The following is an 11,234-nucleotide window of genomic DNA, read 5'->3' as shown; positions in this document are numbered from 1 at the left end:
ACATTATTAACATCTATGTTCTGTGTTGGCTTCTGAAATTTTAGAAACTAATAAAGAATAGTTCCTGATCTCAAAGAATTTACAATCTAATATGGATTGGGAGGCATGTGGAAACAGATTTATAAACAGCTAACTATAGTGCAAGAAAGAATGAAAGATATTAAGTACAAGTTCAAGCAACATGCTATTAAGGGGGCAATTGATTCTTCCTGGGGAAAAAATTCATTAACTACATAGCATTTAGAATTCTGAAATGACTCCTTTGAAAAGTTCACATGTACTTGCTGGTTTCTCAGCGCTTCACTGACAGATGGCTCACAGTCTGAACTCCTTTGGGAAAAACTCACTAACATCACAGACCAATTTCAGGAACCTCCTAAGACTTTCTTCAAGGCATCCTTCATTTCTTTATTCCGGAGGCTGTAGATCATGGGGTTGAAAAAGGGGGTCAACACTGAGTAGAACAAAGTTGTAAACTTCTGCATGCCCTCTGCTTGTCCTGACCCTGGACTCACGTATGTCATCATGACAGAGCCATAGAACAAAAATACGACAGCCAGGTGTGAGGAACAGGTGGAGAAGGCTTTCTTCCGGCCAGCAGCAGAGGGTACCTGTATCACTGCCCTCAGCACCAGGGTGTAGGAACCAATGATGTAGAAGAAGGTGGCAAATATGAGGAGGGAGCTCATGGTGCCACATATGAGAACAGTCCCTGGGATTGGGACGCAGGCTGAAGCCAGGGCCAGCAGGGGGCCCAGGTCACACAGAAAGTCATCGATTACATTTGGGCCACAAAATGGCAGCTGGGTGATGAGAATTACTGGAATCAGGAACCAGAGGAAACCATAGACCCAGCAAAAGATGACGAGGGTACTGCAGAACTTAGTGGTCATGACAGTGGGGTAGTGCAGGGGGCGGCAGATGGCCAGAAACCTGTCATAGGCCATGATGGAGAGAAACAGGCATTCGGTCGTGCCCAGTGAGAAAAAGAAGTACAGCTGGAGGAGGCACTGAGAAAAGGAGATGGTTTTGGTCCTGGAGAGGAAGTTGACCAGCATGTTGGGCACGTCCGAGTTGACATAGCATATCTCTAGGAAGGAGAAGTTGGCCAGCAGAATGTACATGGGGGTGTGTAGCCGGTGGTCCCAGCGTACTGCACACACGATGGCCATGTTTCCCAGCAGGGTCAGGATGTAAGTCACAAAGAATATGGAGAAAAGCAAGATCTGTATTTCCCAGCGACAAGGGAAGCCCAAGAGGATGAAATCACTTACCATATAGGAGGTATTTCTGGCTTTTGAGGTCATTTCTTTTTATCCTGTAAAAATTATGGCACAAGTTACATATCCAGAGAGACTTATACCTCTTAATTCCTCCCCAGGAGAGTGAGCACACTTTTGTGGTCACAGGGCAGGAGGTCTAGATCAGTGGTTTCTATCTGGTTTTTTATTAGATGCCCCAATAATATAGTTGTTGAGTATACTCCTTTATATATTTCTTTTTAATTATTGACTATGGGTAAGCCAGTATGTATCAATATAGTAAATATTAGTGAAGCTTTATTAAAATAGTTTCTCAGAATAAATAAAAACAGAATCTAAGTATTTCTTTTCTGCATTCCTCAGTGTGTTGCCGGGTGTACCCAACTTCATAGAACACTGGCCTAGACAATACAGATCAGCGTGGCCACAGCTAAACTGAGATATGTCAATTTTGACATGAGTAATTCATTTATAAAAATTAGAATTGTTGGATTTGGTGGTGCACAGCTATAACCTCAGTACTTGAGAGGCTGAAAGAGAAGAATCTCAGATTTGAGGCCAGCCCGAGCAACTTAGCAAAGTTCTCAGTAACTTAGCAAGACCCTGCTTCCAAATAAAAATAAAACATGGCTGGAGGTGTAGCTCAGTGGTAGAATGCCGCTGTGTTCAATCCCCAGTAATGAGAGAGAGAGAAAGAGAGAGAGAGAGAGAGAGAGAGAGAGAGAGAGAGAGAGAGGGAGAGAGAAAGAAGAAGAAGAAGAAGAAGAAGAAGGAGGAGGAGGAGGAGGAGGAGGAGGAGGAGGAGGAGGAGGAGGAGGAGGAGGGGGAGGAAGAGGAGGAGGAGGAGAAAGATCACAATCACATCTTGGCCATTATCAGCATGCGTGGGTGTGTGCGTGCGTGCGCGCACGTGCACACACACACACACACACACACACACACACACACACACACACACGCTTGACAGATTTACCAACCACAATAGTTATATAGTTTTTGGAGGAGAGAACAGGACTTTTAAACCAGATATGAAAATAACCATTTAGAAATAGCGTGGTTTTCAGCAAGTTACTATATATATATAATTTTTTGCACTACCGGGTATGGACCCCAGGGGTATTGTACCTCTAAGCTACACCCCCAGCCCTATTTTTTAGTCTTTATTTAATTTTTTGCAGTACTGGGGATGGAAGCCAGGGGCATTGTACCTCTGAGCTACACCCCAGCCTCATTTTTTATTCTGTTTTTATTTTTTTATTTTTTTGAAACAGGGTCTCACTGAGTTGCGAAGGGCCTCGATAATTAGCTGAGGCTGTCCACAAACCGTGATCCTCTGGTCTCCGCCTCCCGAATGCTGGGATCATAAGTGTGGCCACCACCCTAGCACAATCTAGCTATATTGAGACCACTTAAAGCCAAGCGTGGTAGCATTTGCCTATAATCCCAGTACTTGGGAAACTGAGGTAGGAGGATCGCAGGTTAGAGGCCAGCCTCATCAATTTAGTGAGACATTATTTCAAAATAAAAAACAAGCCAGGCGTGGTGGCGCACGCTTGTAATTCCCACACTTGGGAGGCGGAGATAGGAGGATCGCGCAGGTTTGATGCCAGCCTCGCTGGCTTAAGAGACCCTGTTTCCAAATAAAAATATAAAAAATAGCTCTGGTAGGGTAGCCCGGAGGTAGAAGAGTTTCCAGGAAGCCCAGTACCACCAAAATAAATAAATAAATAAATAAAAAATAGACCTGGGGATGTAGCTCAGGGGTAAAATGCCCCTGTGTTCGATTCCCAGTAACAACAACAATAACAACAACATCATCAACAACAACAACCCTAAACAAACAAAAGAGGAGACACACACATGTACATACACACTCTGGGCCATTATCAGTATCTCTTCTCTATTTGTAGGGTACAGACACATGGGTTCCTGACTTTCGTATTATCAGAGTTACATGAAGGAAGCCTTTGGAAGGTACAGCTGCAGCCTGGTTTGAGATCTGCCAGTATAGCACAGCAGGGGCTTTCGAGACGCTGCAGATCTGGGCTTGAATTCTGGCTCTGACACTTCATAAGCTCTGCTTCCTCAGGAAAGGACTTACTGTCTTGTCTACATTAGTTTCTCTGTAAAATGTGAGTAAACACATACACAGCAAGGCAGACATGAGACTTGCATAAAATAATATATGCAAAAGTGGTTTAGAGGTTGTAAAATGCTAAAGAAATATGAACTATTATAGACTGTTCAGGATTGATTGGGTGGGATGTTATACTTCCTTGTTTGTTTTATAAATTAAACTGATTTTAAAATGCTGAAGAATTGCTTTGCCTGTGAAATTTTAGCCACATGATAGACTGTGTTTGTGTTCACATATGAATGAATAGGAGAATGCTTCCGGGCTCTTTGAACCACAGCAAAGGTTCAATTTTCTAATAAGCTTCCTTAAAATTGTTTTTTGTCCACCAACACATAAGACTTACCATTTTCTTCCTTACATGCTATATTCCCTAGCAGGAACAGGCTAGCAGTCTCAAGTGATAAGATCATTTCCTATGGCTATAGCTGTGGTTTGTATTAAGGCCACATAGGTTTCCATCTGCACAACTTCCTGGGTGATTCCTTTCCACACTGTATCCTGCTCACCTTGCTCCTCTGCAGGCTTCCTGTATAACAGAGTATCAAATGATCCTAAACCACCCTAATAAATCAATACACCAAAAACTCCCATTTCAAAACAGGCAGCCTCATGGAAGTTGCATTTTGATGCAAACTTTTTTCTCTCTTTGTTCTGTAGTCCTTTAGTCAGATCTGGAGAAAATTGGACCATTTTTTTTGTGGTACTGGGGTTCCTGGAAGTCCTTCTACCTCCGGGCTACACTCCCAGACCTATTTTATACTTTTTTATTTAGAAACAGGGTCTCTTAAGCCAGCGTGGCTGGCTTCGAACCTGCGTGATCCTCCTGTCTCTGCCTCCCAAGCTCGGGGATTACAAGCGTGCACCACCACGTCCGGCCCATTTTTTTTAATTCAGGGGAATTGAGGGAAGTTTACCTACATTGTAGGCCTCCATCAAGGCCAAAGTTTAACTCAGAAGAAGTTTGGAGTATGGTCTAACTACCTTCTTCCTGTCTCTCCATTTTATAAGCTCAGAGGTCAAAGGCTCTATTCACCTTTTCTTCACAACATCAGTTCTCTAGGAAAAAAATTCAATAAACTCATGCATGAATTTTACCCCTAACATTTGTGAATATTTTAGCAATTTTCCTTTTCTCTGTTATCATGTATACAGGGGCCCATGACTAGATGGCTCATACACCAGATCTATAGAAGCAGCCTTTGCAGGGGGAACTCATTGACACAGGTTAGTCACAGGCATGCGGGGCCCTTTTACCTATTATAATCACAATGGCACACAGAAATCTAGGACATTACATTCTGAGAGGGACAACTGAACCTTTGGGTTTTTCTGGCTACATGACTGAACAAGCACCAACTCTTCCCTTTAGGTGATGAGGGCTGTAAGCTGTGATCCCATCGTTGTTGGCATTATATAGGAAACGACATGCTGATAGGTGCTGGGCAGTGATTGTCTTCGGCACTGGGCAACAGCTGCTTGTGATCCCAAGGGCCTTTGAAGGAGGCAATTTCTTCTTTGGAAGGGCAGCTAGACAGATGTTCCAAATAATCTATACATCAGCACTTATAAATATTTGAGGAAAGCTCTCCTGTTCTTGAATCTTCTCTGTTTGCACTAAGCACTCTTGCTCTCTTCAATGAACATGACGTTTCTACGTGTGGTTTATTTATTTATTTATTTTTTGCCTTGGTTTCTTTCTTTTTCTTGCTTGGGATTTTCCCGCGAATGTTAGAATGGACTGCTGTGAGGCTGACACAGAGCACAGAGGCACTAAGAACGTTTTTGCTCTTGGAAACTCATGCAGACCTTAGTTGCCATGAGTTTTCTTTATACTTCTGATTTTTATTGAATTTACATTTTCCCAAACCCCTGAGAACTTGTTCAAAAGAACTTTTTCAACAAACTAGCCCCATCGGATACTTGTGTTGTTAAGTTTATGATGTGAAAGAAGTTAATGAATTTCACAAGATATTTCAGTCTATTCAGACCTTTTTTAGGTTTTCAAAATATTAACTTTAAAAAAATTTATTGTCTATAAATTTGATAAATATTTTTTGTGCTTCACCTGTCTTTGATTAAAGTATTATATAGAGCATGAGAAAATGTGTTTTTCAATTCACTTAAAACCTTTTTTATGTTAACTTCTAAATACTATCAATAGAGATGGGCGCACGCTTGTAATCCCAGCATTTGGAGGCTGAGACCAGAGGGAGGATTGAGGTTCAAGGACAGCCTCAGCTACTTAGGCCCTGTGCAACAGTGAGACCTTGTTTCAAAATAAAGAATAAAAAAATCAGGCTGGGGGTGTAGCTCTGAGGTAGAATGCCCCTGCGTCCCATCCCCAGCACCATAAATACTCTCAATAATGGTTTATACATGGCTAAGCTAAAATGATGGTATGAAGCTGATGAAAGATGGTCTGTCTGTGGAATACATTCTGGCCTGTACTATTAGACAATGACTGATCAAAGAGGCAACTTTTAGACAACAACTTTATGGCATTAAAAACTGCTGCTTTGCTCTTTTTTTTTTTTTTACAAAATATTTCATTATTTAGGATTCTTTATAGTAACCAATAATTTTAAACCTACTTCTGTAAATTTTCTCAGCACCCCGGAGTATAATTTATTTAGATCAAAGAACTGATATCTTTTAAACAACTGAGCACACCTTGTAATCCCAGTACTTGGGAGGCCAAGACAGGAGGATCACAGGTTTGAGGCCAGCCTCAGCAACTTGGTGAGATCCTGTTTCAAAATAAAATATATAAAAGGGCTGGTGGTGTACCTTGGAGGCAAAATGCTTCTGGGTTCAATCACGAGAAATATGTGCATGCATGCACGCATGCGCGCGCGCGCACACACACGCACACACCAGAAAAAAAGAAAAAGAAAAAAAGAAAGAAAACAAAACAAAAATAACCCTAAACTAATGGAGCTTTACTTCACTGTCATATCATTTCTCTTTTACCTGTTCCTTTGTCCTTCTCTGGAGCAGAGATTGTCCTTCAGAGCTGTCCATCTTCTAACTTTGAAAGATCTTTTCATTGTATCTCAATCCAATGAAAAACTAATTTTCTTAGATTAGTCCATTCTTTTTTGTTTATTTGTTTTACTAGTCTATGTCTCTATTTCTGTCTATCTCTGTATATTTTTCCCTTGAAGTTACTTCTAAGATGATAAAGTGACTTGGGATGTGTTCTTGGGAAATTTAAAAACTGTCTACAATACTACCTGCCTTATTTAGTTTTAGTAATAATGTATCTAACGGGCAAAATTTAAGACTTTAGTATGTTTATGAATGTACATCATGTGCATTAGGGAATGTCCCTCTTCCTCCCTCTCATCCCCTCAGTTAGGTCGCTTCATTTGCTCAGTTGTGGTTTCTCCTTCCTTGTCTAGAGTTCTTCCTGTGACTCTCTTTCTCCCTAGCTTCCATATATTAGGGAGAACATCTGATTTTTTTACTTTTTGCAACTGACTAATCTCACTTAGTATAATGTTCTCCATTTCCATCCATTTCCCATTTCAGCAAATTACAAAATTTTATTTATTTTAATTACTGTCTTCTTTGCTATTAGTTATTGAATAATTATGAGATAGGTGCTTTTTAGGCTTATGTTATTTATTTATGTATTTATGTATTTATGTATTTATTTATTTTACCTGTCTCTGCATTGGGGATGGAACCCTTCTACCTCCGGGCTATATTGCCAGACCTATTTTTATATTTTTTTATTTGGAAATAGGGTCTCTTAAGCCAGCAAGGTTGGCTTTGAACCTGCGCGATCCTCCTGTCTCTGCCTCCCAAGCGCGGGGTTACAAGAGTGTGCCACCACATCCGGCGTTAGGCTTATGTTTTAAATTACTTTCTGCTTTGTAGCTGTTATTGGCCTAAACTATTTAAAAATTCAATAAAAGTTTGCTGAGAGTACTATGTTCTTTAGGGTTTTCTATATTTGTATGCCAGTATGGTGAAATGTCTTTAAAATCAGAAATATTATTAATTTTAAATAAAATTAAGGAGAATTATAAGAAGTAAAATTCTAGTGTTCATTATGAAATATAAATAAACTCCATATTTCTAGAAGAAGGCTGTTAATTTAAACATGAAAAATAAAACTTTCTTTTTGGTTTTAAATGAGCAAAGATGAATAGATAACACGACATGAACAATCAGTGCTGGTGACAGTGCACTGAAATAACCGAAAACCACTAGAGGAAGTATAAACTTAAAAACAATTTTCTTTCCTGGCAGGCAATTTAGAAACAAGTGAAACTTTAAAAAAGTTTATAGCCAATGAATAGAAATCAAAGTAGAAAAATGGATAGTAAGTTCATCATAGAAGCACAGAATTTTCTGGGGAGAATGTTCACATACAGATTTTGACTCAGAAGGAAAGAATGGGGCTGGCACTCTAATATACAATAAGGTGGTATTGATTCTTTGAGTAGCAAAGGTCTGTATAGTATTTTATAGAGCTCTTTGCAAAGCAAAAATCATGTAGGTTTTTATGTTATGCTTCTTTAGAAAAAGTAAATGGTACAAATGAAAAAGATGCTGTAAAAATAGAATTTTAGTAGAATTGGGGATGGTGGTGCATGACTAATTCCAGTAATTGGGAGTCTGAGATAGAAGGTTCAAGGACAGCCTCAGTAATTAGTGAGACTTTTAGTAACCTAGACATACCCTGTTTCAAAACACACACACACACACACGCACGCAAGCAAACACACACACACACACACACACACACACACACACACACACACACACAGTCTGGAGGAGAAATACCCTGCATTTAATTCCCAGTACCACAAAAGCAAAACAAAACAAACAAAAAACAAAGCAAAACAAACAACCCTCCCAAACTTTAACAATAGTATAGTGTTGCCAATCAGATAAGCAGTTATAATTTTCTTATTTATAAGTGCTTATATTTCTCAAGATTTCTACAAGCAACATATATTATTTTGATAATCTGAAAAATTATGATAAAATGCTGATTCAGAGGTACTTACTTTTCTGGATCTTCTACCTTCCCTGGGCACTGTTTGTGATCTTCTTCATTTCTGTGATGTCCCAAGGTGTCAGGAAGCCCCCTATCTGTGTCATATTTGACTTACCACATAGTATATCACCCCCTTCCTTTGCTACTTGTATTTAAAGCTAATGAATTTAGCTTCTGTGCCAGCCAGGCTGAGGAAAATCCCAAGAAGGCATCCTAAAGGCTGTATTTTACTTTTGGGTGGTGGATACCATTTCATAAACATAAGCAGGGATTAGAAGTCCACTTTCAAAGTTGGAATTCAATATTATGATGAGTGATCACAATTATTTTCTGGAAAAGACATGTATTGTTGCTCCTCTCTCATCAGAAGGAATCATATCTTATCCTCAAGTCTGTTTTTCTTCTCTGTAAGGAAAAAAATAGCATTAGTTTAAATTTGAGTTCACTTTTATTTAGTAAATCTTATTTTAAGTAGAAAGCTAAAGTGTGGAATAAAGCCCCTAAAAATTGTGGCAATAGAAGAAAGGATTAAGTGAAGGCAATATGATGATTATCTTTTAATTATTTTGCCTTTCAAATCGATGCAATCTGAAATCATTATGGGAATGAAATTATTATTATGGGAATTAATGATTTTTTTTAAAGCAAGGAACTCTAAGGCAGAAAGGTACTTTCTTTAACTCACATTTCCTCACCAAAAATATAACACACATTTTCTATGTCCCACATTTATGAAATGTGAGTGTCCCTCTGTCCTTGGTTGAAGGAGCTGGTTCAGGCACTGACTGGGAATAGGGAACAATGTCTGCATATAAGCCTTTTCCTTTTTCTTAATTTCACCTCGATCTCAGAGTTCTGTCCCTTGTGCTTGCACTTTGAATGCATTTGGGGATTTTTTTTCTGGTTTGAGAAGTTGTGGCCCATGCCCCACTCAGCAGTGATAATAATAAAAGCTTGGATTCTCCACTTGTCCCTGGTGAAAGTATTGCTGGACCAAAGCCAAGTTCCCTAAAGCAGGGAATCTCTGCTGAGATTCCTTCAGCTGGATGGACATTACCCCAAGGACCCTTTCTTTGTTGAGTTTATTTCAAACACCTGATAAACCTTTTCTAGAATCGGATCAAGGATTCTACTGTATGAGTTGACACTCTGCCCATCTGGCATGCAATTTTGAGCCTCGTTCTCTAATTAAGTGAAAATGTATTTTATTTTATTTATTTTTTTACCATAATTTGGAGTGGTATTGCTGGATTTTATGGTAGTTTCATTTTCAGTCTTCTGAGGACTCTTCACACTAATCTTGGTCTTAAATAGGATGGTCAGTGTAGTCTTCATTAAGAAGACTTTTTTTAGATTTATTTTTTATTTTATATACATTTTTTGTGGTACTGGGGGTAGAACCCAGAGGCTTTCTACCTCCTGGCTATACTCCCAGATCTATTTTATATTTTATTTGGAAACAGGGTCTCACTAAGTTGCTGAGAGCCTCACTCAGTAGCTGAGGCTGGCTTCGAACCTGTGTGATCTTCCTGTCTAAGCCTCCCAAGCACTGGGATTACAAGTGTGCACCACCACGCCTGGCCTAGATTTAATTTTTAAAAATTATCATTATATGCAAAGATTACATATTGGGATTCACTGAAAAATTTCCATACATATATTGTGTGTTGCTCATGTCCATCCACTTTTTTCTGCTCCTTCCACTCCTTCTAGTAATTACCCTTCTAGTAATCCCTGGGAGGTGACCTATTGGATAGGTGAAAGTTAACAACTTTTTTGTACTCTACATACACAGAGGAAACATCTAGAAAAAAGATTCTAAGGCGGGCTTATGCTAGTACTCTTGAGGAAATGTCAGGAAGCCAGCATGGCTAGAGGCAGAGTAAATGAGAGAGAAGTGAGAGGTGATCAGAGAAGTAACAAAAAGTCCTGGGTGAGAGGGATGTGAACATTTTTATAATGACTTGGACTTTTTCTTTGAGAGAACTAGAAATCAATGGAGGCTCTTGAGGGACAAAAATCTGACTTACATTTTTAAAGGATCACTTTTGGTGCAGTGTGGGAAATGGACTTTAGTTGGGAAAAATAGAAGCAGAACATATTAAGAAAAATGCTGTTACATAATCCTAGTGGAGCCCGGGTGGTGGCGCACGTTTATAATCCCAGCGCTTGGGAGGATGAGACAGGAGGATCACACAGGTTCGAAGCCAGCTTCAGCTTAGTGAGGCTCTCAGCAACTTAGTGAGACCCTATTTCCATAAAAAAAAAATAGGTCTGGGAGTATAACCCAAAGGTAGAAAGCTGCTGGGTTCCACCCCCAGTACCATCTAAATAATAATAATAATAATAATAATAATAATAATAATAATAATCCTAGTGGAATTAGTGGTGGTGGAGATATGGAAAAATGAGTCCATACTCTGGATCTTTGGTGAAGGTAGAGCTCACAGAACTTTTTGACAGATTAGATAGGAGGTGTGATAGAATGACACGAGTCAGTGATGTCTGAGAAATTAGAAGGATATAGTTGCCCTCAGTTAAGATGGGGAAGCTATGGCTGGAGTAAGATTAGAAGATGAAGAATCAGATATTCATCTCTGGATATTTGAGATCTGTGATTTATTTTAAACCATAAAGTGAATATGTAAATTAAGTATAGTGTACTTCAACTGGATGAGAAAGTAAAGATAACAACACAAACTATTCTAATGCTATAGGGGCAAGAAGGTAAGTCATGCCCATCTGAGTGACCTTCCAAATCTAAAGAAGAAATATTCAGAATTTGCTGTTAAAAAAAGCATTTGTATAATTAATGAGATGCAAG

General features: G+C 39.2%; 1 protein-coding gene across 1 annotated transcript; it reads right to left on the bottom strand.

Annotated features, from left to right (window-relative positions):
- Positions 1-365: 365 nt before the first annotated feature.
- On the bottom strand, positions 366-1,307 carry LOC308271747 (olfactory receptor 11H6-like; the record flags this gene model as incomplete). Its single annotated transcript, XM_080708280.1, has 1 exon — positions 366-1,307. The coding sequence occupies one exon, from the start codon at positions 1,305-1,307 to the stop codon at positions 366-368; it is 942 nt and encodes a 313-aa protein (XP_080564406.1).
- Between the last annotated feature and the right edge of the window lie 9,927 nt (positions 1,308-11,234).

This window comes from Muscardinus avellanarius, assembly GCF_963383645.1.
Source record: "Muscardinus avellanarius genome assembly, chromosome: 12".
Lineage (NCBI taxonomy): Eukaryota > Metazoa > Chordata > Mammalia > Rodentia > Gliridae > Muscardinus > Muscardinus avellanarius.
This window is presented reverse-complemented; position numbering and strand designations above follow the sequence as displayed.